This window comes from Berghia stephanieae, chromosome 9, assembly GCF_034508935.2.
Source record: "Berghia stephanieae isolate SIO BIC M18660-M18661 chromosome 9, UCSD_Bste_1.3, whole genome shotgun sequence".
Classification (NCBI taxonomy): Eukaryota; Metazoa; Mollusca; class Gastropoda; order Nudibranchia; family Aeolidiidae; genus Berghia; species Berghia stephanieae.
Genome location: NC_088368.1, coordinates 30,395,023 through 30,415,022, shown reverse-complemented (window position 1 = coordinate 30,415,022; position 20,000 = coordinate 30,395,023). Strand labels below are relative to the sequence as shown.

General features: G+C 36.6%; 1 protein-coding gene across 1 annotated transcript in view; it reads right to left on the bottom strand.

Annotated features, from left to right (window-relative positions):
• The window catches only part of LOC144979187 (uncharacterized), a 179,406-nt gene that overhangs the window by 63,710 nt on the left and 95,696 nt on the right, over window positions 1-20,000 (bottom strand). Inside the window, exons 10-12 of the mRNA XM_078925797.1 lie at window positions 11,704-12,109; window positions 10,738-10,806; window positions 1-229 (exon numbers count right to left, since the gene is read on the bottom strand). The exon at window positions 1-229 is cut by the window's left edge and continues 71 nt beyond it. Coding sequence (XP_078781923.1) covers window positions 1-229; window positions 10,738-10,806; window positions 11,704-12,109 — 704 coding nt within the window. The remainder of the gene's footprint in view (window positions 230-10,737; window positions 10,807-11,703; window positions 12,110-20,000) is intronic.

The following is a 20,000-nucleotide window of genomic DNA, read 5'->3' as shown; positions in this document are numbered from 1 at the left end:
TTCATCTTTCTGTTTCAAAATCTCCTGAAAACAAGTCTGCCTGTTCAACACCCTGGCCAGTTCACACTTTGTAGTTCTGGAAATAAAGAAACAAAAGAATGTAAAAGTCAATATTAGGTTGCTATGAGCTGTGGACTGCAAAAAGTAAAGTAAATAATAGCTTAACAAAAAAACAACAAAAAAACAAAAAAAAAACCAAAAAAAAACAAAAAAACAAATACGGAACGGCCTTCAGCCAATAAAAAAACAAAACAATGTACAATGTGAAACTATATTATTCATTCTACTTAATACAACACATCTAAACCTAGCCTTAGATTAGATATATATATATATATTTTAAACAACAAATTAAATTCTCAATAAATTTCACCGTTTTGAAACAATATGTGGCATAATCTTACTTACCGAATAAACATCATATTTATCCGATTTGAGTTTATTCAAAACTGGTGGCCAAAAATCTCGACAAGCCAGACCCATGTTTCTTATGTTGATGCTTTAACATTAAATGAATTTCAACCATTATCGAAGTGGTGACTTGTAATCACAAACATCACAAAACACAAACTCACACGACATAGGCAAATTTTAAACACATTTTCACCATCCACACTTTGTACTCAAAACGCTTTGCTATTACTGTGAGAGGAATGCGTTTTCCACAGATTCTGTCCCTTAGTTATGTCCAATGCCGTGAATTGGATTCAATAGTCTGATGTCACGTCGCCCAGCAACGGCGGTCATCATGGTTCTAAACAAAGAAATCGGTACTTTTTATTCTTCATGCTGGCTAGAACTATTCATATGTCTTGTGATCAGAATGTGTAAAAATCAAAACATGATCAGATTTATAATGTTTTTTTTTTCTCCTCTGGATACGCTTTTATGTTCGTCGGAGAAATATTTCATAAGGGCGTCCGCCATTGTTCTGATAGTTTAGAGTCAGTTTCTAAGTTACCATGCGTCATTACGAGGGAAGGGACGTCATGACTGTTGAAGCGTATTTAAAGATGTGGAAAACTCGCGTGGAAATATAATTTCAAAGGGCTTCATAATGTATGCAAAGTGAACAAAACTCACCAACTGCACAACACAGAGAAATCACCATACAGAGTATAACGTTCACTAAATGTAATTCATCACCTCAACCAGGTATTTTGTAGGTTATCAAATTTACTCCAAGAGCTTTAACCCTCTCCTTACCAACTGAAGGAAAATTGTCACATTTGTTACTATACAAACAACAGAGTTGTCTTATTCAGATTTGTTTTATAAATCACAAAATTTGTAAAAAAAAAAAAATAAAAAATTGTAAGGATTATTAAAAACACAATTATGTATATAGATAGAATGAAGTTGACGCCACTCGGGCCATTGTTATTGGTTTTTCAATCCGCGTTTATGAGTAATTCTCACTAGACTGTATTAACCAGACTATAGATAGTATGCGCTTGGCTAAGAAGCTCATAACATTGCCATCCGGAAGTAAAACGGACGAACACACAAAACAGTGTGCAACCATTAAAGTTTATAGGCAGTTTAATACAGCTTAGTGAGAACTACTCATAAACGCGGATGGCAAAAATCAATAACAAAGACTTGAGTAACGTCATCTGCATACTATCTATAAACGACCAAGATTACACATCGTTTTGTGTGTTAGTCCGTTATACTTCCGGATGACAATGTTATGAGCTTCTGAGTCAAGCGAATACTATTTATTGATAGCATGTTATTATTGCTTTATAAATTTGAGTTTAACGATTAAATATGTGTGTTGGTGTGGCATTCGGTATAAAAAAATTTAACATGGTCGGTAAGGAGGGAGTTAAAACGCCAACGGCAACTCTTAACCTGTAGAGCATGCCATGACGCCTGTAATACGCAATTACAATTTCTTTTTTTTTTTCGAAAAAAAGGGTAACACTAATTACAGTCAGACGCTCGTTTTATGTCTGATCTGAGTAATGTAAATGTTGCTGCTCGAAGCTCGAAGAAATAAATAACAATGTGAAATTAAATGTAAGCTTCAATTTAATATACGAAAACAGATAAAATGGACGGTTCGGTTTCCCCTTTATCAACAAAACAGGATGAACAACACTACAGACGTCTATCCGGAAGACGGCAGAGGACGGCAGTGCCGGGTCGTCGGAGTCAGTCTCCGGTGTGGGTTATTCATCCCTACATAATACCGTATTGAGATGGTAGGTCACATGTATGCACACATAGGTCGTGGTGTTTTGAAAGATCGTTTGTATTTCACAAAGAAATCAATACATTCATAATGTTAGAAAAGTCAGGTGCTTCCAAGTTGGCCTCATCCGATGTGCACTAATTTGCAGGTTTGATAACCCAATTCGTTAGGGGCTCATTGTTGTAATGGAAATCTAAAAATATGACGCAAAATAAATATTGTCCATTACAACAATGCTAAACTATGCCCATAAGTTGGTTCGGATGTCAGACCTGCATTATTATGTACACGTCGGCTCACCAAAAAATAGTTTCTATTACCATAAATTATATACGTATTCACTTGAAATGATACATTTTTTACATCAGAAAAACAAGTCACTGATTCCAAATAAAATAACTTGAATTCTCCACTACATCGCCACTACGAAACAATTATTATGAACACAGTCATATTATTATTATCACTCACCCACGATTATCTAACACACAACACACGACTAATCGCCAAGGAATTTGATATAGGAATAACACATACATACACTTACACACACACACACACACACACACACACACACACACACACACACACCAAATTAACCATTTACCAGCAAGAATGAATTTATAATTTCAAACCATACATTCCACTCTTTATTCGACTGGCGACAAGAACTTCAAATATAACCGTATAATTTACGAAGAGAGCAATTCAAGTTAGACCGATGCGTCTTAAGCTTCAGATAAACCCATAATCGCATTGGTATTTTACTGATTACTTGATGAAAAGAGGAAGATACTAGTTGTATGGGGTTAACAAAGCAATGTAAAATATTCCATTTCAGGGACATAGTATAAAGTGTGAGTGATTTAATCAATAGCTTAAGTATCCATATAATTATATTATTATCATGTGATACGTACACCGGATACAAACACAAAGTTCACATCTAGTTCATTTATTTGTGACAAATCGTCTCAAATAAAATATAGAAGGAACGAAGTTGACGACACTCAGCTATTTGTTGTTATTTTTGGACAACATGTAAGGGATACGTTCTCACTAAATTATAGATAGTATGAAGTTGACGCCACTCGGGTCTTTGCTATTGCTTTTTGCCACCCGAGTTTATGAGTAATTCTGTATTAATCAGACTGTAAACGTTCAAGGTTACACACAGTTTTGTGTGTTGGTCCGTTATTCTTCCGGGTGGCAATGTTGTGAGCTTCTTAGCCCTGCGCATACTATCTATATCAATCAGACTATAACGTTACAGGTTACACAGTGTTTTGTGTGTTGATATATCAAATATGATTGGCCGATGTTGTGAGTATTTTACGTAAATTCATAGCACCAATTAGGTCGGAGAGGAGCTAATCGGGACTTTTAAGTTTAGCTTATAAATTCTAAAATAAAGTAAATGCCTTTGTTTGGGATGGTGTTTTGATTTTTAAACAAATTCGATTATTGTTACTTTTTCAGTTTTGCGTAACTACTAATTTCCGACATCATAATATTAATAATATTATAAAATTGACGCTGAAGGTTTTACTATTTTATCACAATGCAGCAAAACGAGAAGATGAGCTACGGGCATTTTTCTGTCTCCTAATTATGCGTCTTGTCACTGCAACAATACCTCATATAAAAGTTTACCAACGTAAAATGGAGGTTATTGGAAAGACATGAAGCATTGAAACAACCTTTTACGCTGCAGATATCTTGATTTGAAGAGGAATTATACGATCTTTAATAGGGTTCAACAGTTGTGACGTCACTTCCCTCGAAATGACGCATCGTAATTTAGTAACTGGTTCTAAACTATCTGAACAATTGCGGACGCCTTTATGAAATGCTTCTCCGACGAGCATAAAAAGTGTATCCAGAGGAAAAAAAACCCATTATAAATCTGATCATGTTTGGACTTTTATACATTCTGGTCACATGATATGTGAAAAAAAAGTTCTAGCCAGCATGAAGAATAAAAAGTACAGATTTATTTTTTTTTTTTGTTTAGAACAAAGCTGCTCATTGCTGGGCGGACGTGACATCAGACTATTGAATCCTATTGATCTATGAATAAAGACATTAGTTGATTATCTCATTTGCTCCGTTTACAAACAACTTAAACATACTCAATTGTAATCGATTTATTCATTTTATGTCACTCTATCCATCCATCCACTAATTCATCCTATCCATTCATCCATCCACCCATCCACCCGCACATCTATTCACCCATCCATTGACCCATCCAGCTATCCACTAATCCATCCGTCCATTTACTACCTATACATCAATCCACGTATTCATCCATTCATTAATCCACCCTTCTACCCACTTGTCCATCCATCCATAGTCCCACCCATCTATCCACCAACCAATCCATCCATCCATCCACCTATTCATCCATCCCTCCATCTAATAACCCATCCAGCCATCCACAAATCTATCCATCAACCTATACATCCATCCATCCACATATTCATCCATCAATCCATTCACCTATTTATCCATCCATCCATCCACTTATTCATCCATCCACCCATTCACCTACGCATGCATCCACCTCTTCATCCATCCATCCATTCACCTATTCATCCATCCATCCATCCATCCACTTATTCATCCATCCATCCATTCACCTACGCATGCATCCACCTCTTCATCCATCCATCCATTCACCTATTCATCCATCCACCCATTGAAATAAATACATAGACACACACCACAACCACTAACCTCAGAGTACACCACTAATCCTTCTCATTGCGTAATTTAAAAAAAAATCGAAATTCCATATTCGATACAAACCTACATCAATATTCCCCTACATCTTAGTAATTTTATTTACATAATCTCCGATATCACCGATATCGCCGTAGTTAAACCAATATCGACGTCAATCTTTACTCCTACGCTTTAATTACATCAAATTATAATACATTCGTGTAGGCTATATAACGCGATATCCAATAAATGTGCACAAAACGCTTTGCAAGGAATTCCATGCCAACAACACTTAATGAATAGATAGAATGAAGATGACGTCACTCAGGTCTTTGTTATTGTTTTTTGCCATCCACGTTTATGAGTAATTCTCACTAAACTGTATTAACCAGACGATAAACGTTCAAGGTTACACATAGTTTTGTGTGTTGGTCCGTTATACTTCCGGATGGCAATGTTGTGAGTTTCTTAGCCAAACGCACAGAATCTATATCGGAAGTTCCTGGCTTCGAATCCCGATTGGCGCATAATTGAGTCCTTGAAAAAGACTCTTTACTCGCATTCTCTAACCGTACTCAGGTGTAAAATAAGTACTCGGTCGTTAACAGCGTTGTCTCTATCGCCTAACAGGCCTCATGTTGGTCTTACATGTTAAGTGTTGCTGTTGGCTAGGGATCCCTCTTGTAAAGCGCTTTGTGCACGATTAATGGATATTGCGCTATATACAATCTCAAGTTATATTATTTAATATTAGGATAAAAATTGCGTATTTAAAGCGATATTATAAGTTTCTAGACAAAAACAACGTTGTTACTAGTCGTGCGTTTATTTTACACCTGAGTGTATGGTAGTATAGTAGTATAGTAGTAGCGTATGGCTACACCTCCAAATTCATTTCGTCAACCCAAACTTCGTAAGTCTTCCTCCCGCCCTAAGAACTGTTTCATGGCCACCTGCAAGTTTTGTTACTGGACAGTGAGGGGAGGCGATGCGATCGCTGGTTTCTGGAGTTGCCTGATATTTCCGGCAGGCATCACTGTTCCCAAGTTTCCATCTGCACATATTTGATGTAGTTCTCATTCTGCCATGTCCTGTTAAGAGGCGGTTTGAGGAAACCCAGTATTTCCTGGCATTGTGGAATGCAGGCATTCTTTTGGTGAGGTCTTTTATAATGTTCCCTCCTCTAGGTTCGTATGTCAGACCTACATACCTATTTATATATTTTACACCTCGGGTTCGCCAATACAATAAGAAGCCGTTCAACGAGAGTCCTTTTCCGTGCAAAAAATGAAGATCACAAATAGGGAATGAGATTAGCGGAAGAGTAGCGTCCCTTGATTGGACGTCACCGGCAGAGAAGTTATTTGTAAACAAACCAACTACAAGCCGAGCGCTCCAAATACAAAATTTATTATTCATATTTCTGTACAAAAATGCATAACGTTGATTATGATATGCATTTTTGTACAGAAATATGAATAATAAATTTTGTATTTGGAGCTCTTGGCTTGTAGTTGGTTTGTTTACAAATAACTTCTCCCCCGGTGACGTCCAATCAAGGGACGCTACTCTTCCGCTAATCTCATTCCCTATACCCCGGTAAGTTGTGGTTGCTAAAGTTGCGTCAGTGTGAAAAAAAAATGGCTTCTTTCCCTTCTTTTAATGGCCGCGATCTTATGTGCACGATGTGTTATTACGCCAAAAGGCATCCGCTTTCAACATGAAAAAAAAAGTAATGCCCAATGCGCATCTTGTATTTTATATCTGTTAGTTCGTCTTAATCCGTCGATATATAATATCAACTAAAAGTATGATGGTAGGTAGATATATCATTTGGTGAAAAAGAAGAAGAAAAAAAAAATGAACAAAAGGTGTTATTCAGTAAACTGTAGTAAAATCAGACCTGCCAATTTGAACATTTAGTTTTAGGAGATAAAGATAGCAGTTGCTATAATTAACTTTAAAGATCAACAATTTACCCTCAAAATGATGATTTAACACTTCAAAAGCCTTAAATTTATTTATGAACTCTCGCATCAACCTTCATTTTAAATAAGATTTAATGACTATCTATCTAGATATATGTTCATGACAGTTCTGAAATTGGAGACGAAATTTTGAACTTTGCGTAGTAGTTGGCATGTCTGAATAAATCAATCCGCATACTTTCCACTGTGTTATCTTATATAATAATCAACGCGCCATCTGTGGCTATTACTGTCACGTGACGACGTACGGGACACTGATTTTACACAAACTGATAAACATTCCATCCGTTCAAATCGACAAGTTAATCTACATCTGTAATACGGACGAACACGTACAAAACATCATATTATTTTCAAAACATTTTTTGGCCAGAAATTTGGTACTCTAGTTATCCTTGATTCAAGATTAATCTTAACTTTGTCTCACATATCCAAAAGCTCTGAGAGCTCCTTGAACCTTGGGTATAGCCTGTTTGAAATATCAGATTTAATGATTTCTACAAGTTGAAGTTCATCTTAAATAAATAACTTTACGGTGAAATATTTTTTTGCCAAATTTAAATATCAGATTTAAGGATTTCGACAAGTTGATGTTCATTTTAAATACATAACTTTACAGTGAAAGATTTTTTTTGCCAAAATGAGAAAAAAATTGTTTTGGCTGAGAATGGAATCATTAACTGACATACACTTACAAAACATCTTTTTCATTTGCAATTTGGCTAGAAAGTTTGATCAATCTCACTAGTCAAAAAAAAAATTAAAAATTAAAGCTGGGAGCTCTTTGGAGTTTAGCAACATCTTTGGAGTCGAAGGATTTTGACAAATTGAGTGAGAGTCATCTAAAAGTATCTATACTTTACAAAATAAAATATTTCTGGTTAAAAATGAAAACAAAACAGGTGTTTTTGGCTTTAAATGGCAGTATTGATTTGTACATTGGGTGGTGTATGGTTAGTTGTAATACGAACAATCACTATATAGATGATAGATGGAGATTGATGGGACATAGTCACAAATAATTATAGCAATATGAAGTCTTATCGTTGATGGGATACTTTGGTTAACTCCCTTGATTTATTTGTGACCGTCATGTAAATTCGGTGTGATGGTGTCATGACCAAAATGAAAGGAACTAAGTTTAAATCTACAGTGATAAGCTTTCCAATTTAAATGGCTCTCAAGAGAAGACCAGCTCTTGTTGATATCTGAATCTGAATAATACTCAAAGTCGACTCAATTCTGAGTATTTGTATTCGAGGGAGGAGAAAGCTGTTGAGTGTGACAGCCATTTTTGGTGTTTAGGCTGAGAAATGTTGATAATCTTCGTTGATTGTTTCTAAATCTGTCGTGTTCACACATGATTCGGGAAGAGAGTTCCGGTCTTTGATAGTGCGGGGTGCAAATGGATATTTGAAGATGTTTGAGTTTGTAGATTGGTGTTTTAGTGTTTTTGAGTGGAATTTTCTTTGAATGCGTGAATTTCGTTGTAGTTCTGATGACATGGCCGTCATTTTGTTTGTAATTTTGAACATGAGAGTCAGTCGTTGTTCTCTCCGTCTGACTTGTAAGGGAGTCCATCCAATCTGTGTGTCAACATCCATAAAATTATACCGCGTGGTTCACTCTAATAATATGACCTTCTGTCTTTGCAATGATTTAACCGTAGACTAAGCTGGGGTACTTGTTTGAAAAGGAAACAGTCAAATGCATGTTTCGCTCTATGAAGGCGATTTTGTTTCTTGATAGTATCATTGTTTCTTTTATTTATGTGGGTATTTTTTTGTGTTTTTTATTTTGTTTTGTTTTTTGTTTTTTTCATTTATTGGTTTGACTATTTGTTTGTTTCTTTTTTAAATTTTTTTGTTTTTTTATAAATCAATTCGAGTGTTCTCATTTTGACGTATACGGTTCAGAGTTACAAACTCCAGTCTTTAAATAAAAGGCGTATGGGTGACAATACTCCACACTTTCAGAGTAGTAGTACCCAAATGGATGCTCAGCAGCCGATTTTGTACTGTGTGAAATAGAAATTTACTGCAAGGGAAATAAAGGAAGCATTGCGAAGAGCATTGAGCGAAGCAAACCTCTGTGAATATACGCCATACAAATCTTCACACTTATTAAAATTTAAAACATCCTTTGGTGTGTTTCCTTTGCCAACAGAAAAAGTCGGTTTGGACGAATTCAATCCCTCGAGGGGGCAGGGACATCGACTCCTCGAAAATGGGGGAGAAGTTGCCAGACTTTTCCAGCAGCAAGAGGAGACATTGGGTGGCAGCCAATCGGCTTCGGTCGATAACCTGCTTAACAGCACGCTCACTTCATCAGTGGTGTCTTGCCACCTGCCCAACATGTATCTACCCGTTGTGGTCAGAGCCGGCAACCACAGAGCATCTGATTGAACCGTGCGTTGTGATGAAGATTCGGACGGTTTGCGTCCTGGATAGATCGTAAATAACATAGTAGTGTAAGCACCGTTAGAAGCTGCTGTCAACAGAAGTGAAAACTGTTTGATAGGCGGATTTGTGCACACGTGACCCGTCACATCAACAGGGTATTATGGCAGGATGAACAGGTTTCCGCAAAGTGGTTTCAAAGTAAAAATGACATGAAAAGACTGATTTCATTATTTTTGTCACTTTCATAAACTATATCTATTGTCTTCAATGAGATATTCAAGACTCAAATAAGTTATACTCGTATAAATATTTGCAACTATAAAATCAATTTTTACCAGTATCTACCATCACCACATAATGCCGTTTTGAGGCGGTGAGCTCAATATAGGCTCCTGCTACAACAATAAATACCCATCACTACTAGTTATTATCAGGTAGATACTAATCCGATGGGCCCGGTAGCCAAAATGATAGAGTACTGGCCTCCCCAAAAGAAAAAAAAGGACCGGTATTGATCCAAGGAGCAGTCGAGAATATTTCTGACTACCTCCCCCAAAACCTTTTATACATATCTATTGTTCTATTCTAATCCGTGCTTCCTTACAAAGGAGCATACTATTTCCAGCCCATCAATGTTTTTGTTTATTCATCTTAACAACGCCACTACCACATTATCTCATTCGTCTCTGGTGTTTCATTCATCCTGTTTTGTTGATAAAGGGGAAACCCGAAACCTCCATGTTATCTGTTTTCGTACAATAAATTGAAGCTTACATTCAATTTCACATTATTAATTATTTCGATAAACTGGCGTGCTTTTCAAATAGCAAGCAAATGTGCATTCCGTTGCCCTTTAAACGTTACAAAACCCGGGATGATCTCCAGCTGGAAAGGCCTTACGACTCTAAAGGACTCGCTTCTTAAAAATACTCATTCATATTTGAACACACGGGACAGTCAGTAGCCTGGTGCATTGATTTTTTAAAATGTAGTCCTTCAGAGCCATTCGGCCCATGGAACCGGAGTTTATCCTGGTTTCTATATAGCGTGAAACGGACAATAACAATTAGTTGCTTGCTATCCTTTGGATAGGACGCTAGTTTCAGAGCCATTCGGCCCATGGAACCGGAGTTTATCCTGGTTTCTACATAGCGTGAAACGGAAAATGACAATTAATTGCTTGCTATCCTTTGGATAGGACGCTAGTTTATCGCAAAGTACTTTCCGCCAAATCTAGCAGACTCAGCTACCCATTCACAGCTGGGTGAACAGGTGGAGGGGGGGGAGGGGGTCAGAAAAAAATCTCCACTGCATCCCTGATCGATCTCGGTTCCTTGCGTGTGAAGCGAGTGCTCTACCAACTGAGCTATCGGGACCCCCCGGTGCATTGATAATTCTAATACAATTCCAGATTACTTACATGAGTTCTTGCTCCAAAGTCGACACCCTATCACCGGAGTCCGACATGCTCCCGTTATGAACAGATTCGCTGTAGGAAGAAGAAAGAAACGAGCTGAGAACAACAATGAAATTGAGCGGAAAAACAATATTTTTAATTTAAAAAATAATGCCATATAGAATAAATGAAGTTGACGTCATCTGCATTTTGCAATTGTTTTTAGACAGCCAGTTGAGAGATCAGTTATCATTTAAGTCAATCTCCTAACAGATTATAAGTGTAAAATGTCGCACACAGTTTTGTGTGTTGGTACGTTGTTTAGGCGGGCAGATCAGACGAGTTTTACCTAAACACATAGCATAAATAGCATATAAAAATAATTTTCTTAGAAAACTTGAGCATTTGTGTAGCACTGCACAAGGGGTCCCAAGCCAACAGCAACACTTAACGCGGGGCAGCGTGGCTCAGCGACACAGTCTTTGCTTCGTACCCAAAAGGTACCGAGTTCGACTACCCACCTCGTTGTATGGCCTTGAGCAAGTCACCTCGCCCTAGTTCACTTTGGGGCGCTACACTGCGGCTGACGCCTGGGTTATTCCAGCTTCCCTTGGGATAGACCCTAAAGATAATAATTTTTTTCCCTTGGGGATGAATAAAGGGAATTTTAATTATTTTTATTAACATGTAGAACGGGAGATGACGCTTGTGAGGCGACATTACAATTTTTTTTCTGACAGAGAAAACGCTATTTGCGGCCAGGTACTTATAATTTTACATCCGAGCACAGTGACAGAATGTGAGTAAAGAGCCTTTTCCAAGGACTCAACTACGCGCCGCTCAAAGCGGGACTCGAACCCAGGACCTTCCGATCCGAAGGCGAGTGCCATACCACTAGACCAGATAGCACGGCATGAGGCCAAGGTGTTACAATCTACGGCATTCATCTGACCACTGACCATTCTCAATCTAAATAAAAATTATCCTGACCTGAGTTTTTTCCGCCCTAGACAGGAACCTTCTCTGGCGCTTGCGCTTCTTGATAGGAGTCTATGAGCGTTGGAACCTTGGTCAAGGCACGAGTTGGCAACGTCATCGCTGGTTGTGTCCGCGCTGCTACTGGCACTGCTCGACCAGTTGAGAAAAGGGGCTGCGGCGGACCCCCCACCACCATTATTGTTGTTGTGGTTGTTGTTGTTGTTGGTGGTGTGGAGAGGATTGGGGTGATTGTAGTAGTTTTGGTGGTTGTGGTGGGGGGTGTTGGTGGGCGTGGTGGATAGCTGTCCGTAACTGTTGGATAATGGTGATGGCGGCGACAGGAAGTGGATGACCTCCGTCATCTCCATGGAAACGGATTGTTGTTTACTTCCGGGTTGGAGTAAGGATAAGGGGTAGTCTGTGAAAATATATTATCGTTTTGTATGTAGTTAGCTACAATATCATGAGATAAAGTTGTTTTTAAAAAAAATGAAATGATATAAAAGTACTAACAAAAGGTGAAAGCAACAGGATTATAACATATGGATAAACAAGTCTCTAAAAAAAACTTCATTCCCTTTTTCTCAAAACAAGAGAAATATAGATAGAATGAAGATGACGTCACTCAAGTCCTTGTTATTGCTTTTTACCATCCAAGTTTATGAGTAATTCTCAGTAAACTGTATTAACCAGACTATAAACGACCAAAATTACTCATAGCTTTGTGTGTTGGTCCGTTATTTTTCCGGATGGCAATCTTGTGCGTTTCTTAGACAAGCGCACACTATCTATATATTGAGGCACTTATAGATAGGATGCGCTTGGTTAAAACATTCACAGTATTGCCATCAGGAAGTATAGATAGTATGCAGATGACGTCACTCAGGCCTTTGTTATTGTTTTTGCCATACGCGTTTGTGAGTTGTTCTCACTAAACTGTATTAACCAGACTATAAAAGTTCATGGTTACACAGAGTTTGTGTGTTGGTCCGTTATACTTCCGGATGGCAATGTTGTGAACTCCTTGGCCAAGCGCATTCTATCTATAACGGACCAACACACAAAACGATGTCGTGTAGCCTTGAACTTTTATAGCCTGGTTAATACAGTTTAGTGAGATTTACTCATAAACGTGAATGGTGAAAACAATAACAAAGACCCGAGTGACGCCAACTTCATTTTATCTATATCACAGATGATTATAAATGCAGAGAATTTTTAAAAATTGCCCTAGGACAAAAGATAATCGCGATGTTTTTGTTTGCTTTTCGTTGTTTTCTGTTCGGCCATTTTAAATCCCTTTATTTCTTGTTATCATTGATTTAAATGTGTGCTTAACCATTTTCCCCCGGAACTTCGATCTACATTCAACCCGACGTGTACTTATTTGCAGGTCTGATAACTCAAATTGTGTTGGGCTCATTGTTTTCATGGATATGCTATCAAATAAAACGAAAATAAAAAACATTGTACTTCCGGCGTCATGGCACAAAGACCTGAACAAGTGTGTATGAAAGGTACCAGACAAAGCAAGAAAGAAAAATTGAAGACAAAAAAAACATCCCAAAAAATCAGTCGACCTCGACTGTTGATCCAACCTCAGACCTCAGAACCTCTGATTAATGGCAGCGCGACTGACCGGTAATCAGAAGGTTTGAGGTTCGATCCCCTGTCGAGGTCGACTGATTTTTTGGGATTGTTTTTTTTTTCTTCTATTTTTCTTTCTTGCTTTGTCTGGTACCTTGTACATACTCGTTCAGATCTTTATCTTAAACTGGTGCCTGTGCCTTAATTTGTTTAATTCGTCACTGCCTACCGTTGACTTGGCATTACATGGAGGAATATACATAATTCATCAAACAGGATGTCTGATATCAACAGGAATCACCCATGCTGTCCAAAGTGAGCAAATTGGGGGTTAATATTCTTGCCCAAGGAAAAAAAACACGAAAGTGCCAGAATCGGGGTTCGAACCTGGGACCATTCGAGTCACAGGGCAATGCCTTAACCTCTCAGCCACAGGGCAATGCCTTAACTACTCGGCCACTTCGCCCTCCTATACTATCAAACTAACCCCCCCCCCCCCCCCCCCCAAAAAAAAAAAAAAAAAAAAAAAAAACCAAAAAAAACCCCAACAAACTAGAGCTTTTATATAGCGCAAAATCCACTAAATGTGCTCAAAGCGCTTTAAAAAACAAAACAAAACAACGCAAACTATCTCCCATTACAACAATGTTAAAACAGGCCCATAGTTGCGTTAGGTTATCAGACCTGCAAACATGTGCACCCTGTCTGTCTGTCTGTCGTTACAATTTGTAACATTTGTCCGTTCGTATTATGGTAAAGCAAACTTAAATCGAGTCAAATAATGACACAAATAATTGGTTTACCAAACAACACATGTTATATTGATTAGATCCACTATCATGGATTTGCCTGAGGTGATAGACTAGTATTAAGTATTGAATGCGTCGTAAAGCATGTTATGTCAACACTTCTGTTTCCATTCATATTAACTTGCACGAACTTTATGATAAGTCGAAAACGATTTATCAGTAAAGCAAAACTTAATTATCCTCCCCCCCCCCCCCTCGGCTTTTCCCGGAAGGGGGGGGGGGGGGAATAAGGAGACTTGGGTGTATGAAGTTCAAAATAGGGAAAAAGTATATCGATACATTGCATTGAGATATAAACAACATTTGTAATCTATAAAGAACTAGGTCAAGGTGTTCATATCGATATATATAATATTTTTGTGAAATGTTATTGACATTAATCGATATTCAATTACAGACTTATTAACCTGAGGTTTTCATATCGAACGAAACTGAATACAGCAGCTTCATGATAATGAATGTATAACTAGATAATAATAAATATATACATAAATAATAAATTAATTAATTCATTCATTCATTCATTCATTAAATAAATAAATAAAAAATAAATATTAGAGGAGTAAAGTGAATTAAAGGGAAGGATTTGGCATTCTACCCTTTTCTAGCTTGTAAATTGAACATTTATAATACAGATCTAAATGTTTCGTACTATGTATTCTTTTTTTTTTCTTTTTTTTTTCTTTTTTTTAATAATAGTATCTTTTATTTGACTACGATATATTATTTACAATCTATAGCCTAAGGCAACTTAATACTAACTTGAAGTTATAATATGACTGATATTGACAAATAGACAATTCGCAATAAGAAACAATCGATACAGATTTTAACATCAATTGAAAATAAACTGGGAATAAGAAAATTCAAGCAAGCACAACAAATATGTAACAAAATAGAAGAAAAAAAACAACAACAAAAACAAACAAAACAAACCTTTAAAAAAAAGCAAAATAAATAATAAATCAACCAAATCATATTTATAAAACTTGCACCGGATTGCAATATATAACTACAGATTGTAAACGAAACAATAGTTTTGTTTTTTTAAGGGGATCATAGCGATAAATAATAGGGTTTTGTGACGTGGTTACACCAGGAAGTGATCGAACAAAAGAATGAATGAATGAATGAATGTTATGAATGGATGGATGAATGTAATGAAATAAAATGAAATGATGGCTGAATGATTGGATTAATAAATCAATAAGTCGTTGGGTTGTCAATAAAATTGATGAAAGGAGCAAATGAATTCAATAATATCAAGTAATACCAATATGTTGTCGTTATTGAAACAAACTCATAAAGGATAAAGATAGTTCGAAGATGACGTCACTCAGGTCTTTGGTATTGTTTTTTGCCATCCGCGTTTATGAGTAATGCTCACTGAACTGTGTTAACCTGACTATAATCGTTCATGGATACACACAGTTTTGTGTGTTGGTCCGTTATACTTCCGGATGGCAATGTTATGAGCTTCTTAGCCAAGCACATACTATCTATATTATCGGACGAGTAGCCGATCGTGTAAAATCAAGGGAAGTAACCAAATCAATCACCGTAAAATGCTTCGTCAGTACATGGTTACCCCCCTTGAATATAGTAAAAACTCGTGTAAAGGGAAGTAACTAAATCAATTAGTGTACTCATATCAGTAAATCGTAATCCCCATTGAATATCAGAAAAACGCTCTTGGCATGATGGTTTTACGAATGGTGATTCTGTTCCTTGCCAGTTTCAACCCGTATCCGTATACATCCACCAAAATTAGGTGGCAAAATAAACGTCGATGACCACTAAAAGACAAAGGAAAGTAAGATGCGAAAATGTGGTCTTGTGGTATGACGCTCGCCTTCAGATCGGAAGGCCCAGAGTTCGAGTCCTGTTTTGAACCGTGTATAGTTGAATCCTTGGGGAAAAAGCTCTATAGTCACATTCTCTAACCGTACTCAGGAGTAAAACGAGTAACAGCGTTGTTTCTGTACCCCCAAAAATTGTAACTTTGCCTAACAGACGTCATATCTCGTCCTATATGTTAGCTGTTGTTGTTGGCTTTGAACCCGGTGTAAAGCACGTTTAGTCGATATTACGCGACATAAAATAAATCAAAATTCCCTTTATTCATCCCATAGGAGAAATGTGTCTCTAGGGTCTATTCCAAGGAAAGACTGGAATAACCCAGGCGTTAGCCGCAGCGCAGCACCGCAAATTGAGCTAGAACGAGATGATTTGCTCCAGGCCACACAGCACATCGGCGGGTGATCAAACTCTGTACCTTTCGGGTACGAAGCAAAGACCGCACCGCTGAGCCACGCTGCCCCTATCATAATAATCAAGACGCTCAAGATATATTAATTAGCACAATCAAAAGAGGTCAATGCAAATGTTTGATGTTCCCTGAGCAGTAATTTCTCTCTTTTCTCACGAAGGTCATCACTGAGTATTATGACGTAACTTTTAGTGAGGCGTCATTCTGTAACCTTCGTTGACCTATGACCTGACACTGGCCAAACAAAACATCGCTATACAAAGTAACGTGAAACTAGGCTGCTAGAAGATGTGGACTGTTATTTCTCTTTTTTACTTATACATTATATTCACACACACACACACACACACACACACACACACACATATATATATATTATATATATATATATATATATATATATATATATATATTTATATATGTGTGTGTGTGAATATAATGTATAAAGAAAAAAGAAAAAACAACATATGTGTATATATATATATATATATATATATATATATATATATATATATATATATATATACATACACATATATATGTACATATATACTATCCATTTAATTTACTTATTTATCTTTTTAAATTATTTTTGGTAGATAGTTTCCTTTGGTTAATTATTGATTTTACCTGTATTGGAAGAAAAAGATATTCAGGCACCGGGTGTATGTTAGTAATAATATATTGTGATATGAGTATATATGATACCAGTACAGACAGAATATTATATATATATATATATATATATATATATATATATATATATATATATATATATAATAGATGTAAATTCTTGCTCCATCTTTATGTAAAACACTTGAAATGCTATATAATAATATTATTATTTGTCATAGCAACATAAGATAGTAGTAGAAAAAGTACCACAGTATAATGGAAGAGGAATAACCAAAACATTAAATGTATTAGGATAATTAATTCTGCGATAACCTCCCTTAACTTAGTCCTTTTATGAATTAAAGGGAAACTCAGTCAACAATGAATTGAACAAAAAGAAAAACAACAACAAAAAATAAATAAATAACAAGTTGAACAAAAAAAGAGGAAAACCAAACACAAACCAATATAGAAACTAGATGATCAAAGACAACGACCTGTAAATAATATCAATGAAAAATCTTTGAAAGGAACATATATTATTCAACTGTCATGTTTTGGGCTCAAATGATCCTCGACAAAAGTCATCAACAAATCTTTATCAATATCTCAATGTTTTACACAAAATTCAAACAGACCACAGCCATTCACCACAGCTTGCCTGATGCGATTTCTTTCTGTATAATCACCTTGCGATAATAAATAATTTAAAAAATAATAATAATAATAAAAATAAATAAAATTCCACTTATTTATCACATAGGGGAAATTTTGTCTCTATGGTCTATTCCAAGGACAGACTGGAATAACCAGACGTCAGCCGCAGTGCAGCGCCGCAAATTGAGCTAGGGCGAGGTGACTTGCTTAAGGCCACACAGAGCAGCAGATGATCGAACTCGCCTTTCGGATACGGCCGTACCACTGAGCTACGCTGCCCCCGTTTTTGGAAACAGAATGCAATTCAATTTATTTTTTAAAAGAAGATTTGCATAGTTATATAGCGACTTTACATTGTTTGATTTGGGTTTGTTTTGGGTTCTTTTAGGGGGCGGCGATGTGGTCGTGGTATGACACTTGCTTTAGGATCGGAAGGTCCTGGGTTCGAGCCTCGCTCGGCGCATAGTTGAGTCCTTGGAAAAGGATCTTTACTCACACTCTCGCCGTACTCAGGTATAAAATGAGAACATGGCCGTTAAACAGTGTTGTTTCTGTCCAAAAAAAAATGTAATATCGCCTAACAGAAGTCATGTCTCGTTCTATATGTTACGTGTTGCTGTTGGTCAGGGACCCCCTGTAAAGCGCTTCGAGTACGTTTAGTGGATAATGCGCTATATAAATGCTCTAGTTTTTAATGTTCTAGCCTGGGGGGGGGGGGGGGTTCATACCCAGTGCGATTCGATGTCAAGATATTCATTATATTAAAACATAATATAAAGAACAAACCCATTGAAACATGAAATAAAAAGGAAAATTATTTATAAAAACGAACCAAAAAGGATGAAGGAGAAGCATCTAATGTATAAATACAAACAATTATTATAAAATATTGTGGGTGACTGTTAAAACAATACACTGGATATATATTTTATAAGCACAATTTTGGGAATTGTCAAATGTTACCTAAGGTCTCAAAACGGTATTAAGTCGGGGTGTTTAAGTCGGTAAAAATTGGATTTATAGTGAATATTAAATGTCTTCGGTCAAGTTTTATTGAAGAGTATGCGCCATTGAAAATAATTAACATTGTTTTTTTTTTTAATGGACTAAAATTTCAGATTTCTTATCATTTCATCTTAAAATTAGCTTTTTTTAAAAAAATAATTCTGGTTCAACTTAATACCAGTTTGAACCTGTAGGTCACATATTGTTCTGTTGGAAGCTTTCTGCTAGAGATAATACAATAATGATGATCACATAAAATATTGTCAAACAAAATATCAATTTATCGAAGGTCATAATAACATTCAATAGGGAAGTAAAGTCGTGACGTCACACCTTTTATTTTCCGGTTCCAAAATCATTGGAAGTGTGTATGTAACCAGTCTTTCGGAAGACTAATAATGAAAAGGTTTCATGTTGAATCATAAGGTGGCATAACTATTTTAGTAGCAGGATGTATAGGCAAATTCTTAAGATTACGGGACGTAAAAGATCGAGGATGGATTATCTTTATTGACGACCAGCATATAATATTTAGACTAGATAATAAGATACTATCACTCTGACACCAGAAGATCAATTACACAAGGTATGTATCCAGTTCCCCGGAAGAGTGGTTTTATACTTCCAATGAAATAGGAACCAGTTTTTTGACAGACACTTTTCTTTCTTCCCCATTGCAAGTTATTCTTAAGAACTATGAAAACACTAATGGCACATTGTGAATACAGATGAGGTCACTCGGCTCTTTGTTTATTTGTTTTTAGACCGCCTATATATGCTGTGCGATTGACTAATAAACTCACAACATTGCCATCCGGAAATATAGATAGAATGGAGTTGACGTCACTCGGGTCTTTGTTATTGTTTTGAGCCATCCGCGTTTATGAGTAATTCTCACTAAACTGTATTAACCAGACTAAAAACGTTCATGGTTACACATAGTTTTGTGTGTTGGTCCGTTATACTTCCGGATGGCAATGTTGTGGGCTTCTTAGCCAAGCGTACATTATCTACACGAACCAACAAAAAAAAAACGATGTGTATTCGCGAGTAAAAAGCCTTTTCCAAGGACTCAACTATACGCCGATCACAGCAGCAGGACTTGAAAACCTTTATCTTCCGGTCTGCAGGCGACTGTCATACACCGAAATAATATAACACAGCCGTAGTTGATTTAACACAGTGTGTCATGATGAGGCACCCCTTCAAATAGGAGTACCTACTGGCCTTGAATTTATAAATGATTTGTTTGGTGTAAATAATCATGTCTATACTTAGATTGCTTGATCACAGGTGTCGTGTTCTCTGACTTGATCATATTGCTTTTAATTTTAATTATTTTTTTTTAAATCAATAAATACTTGAGC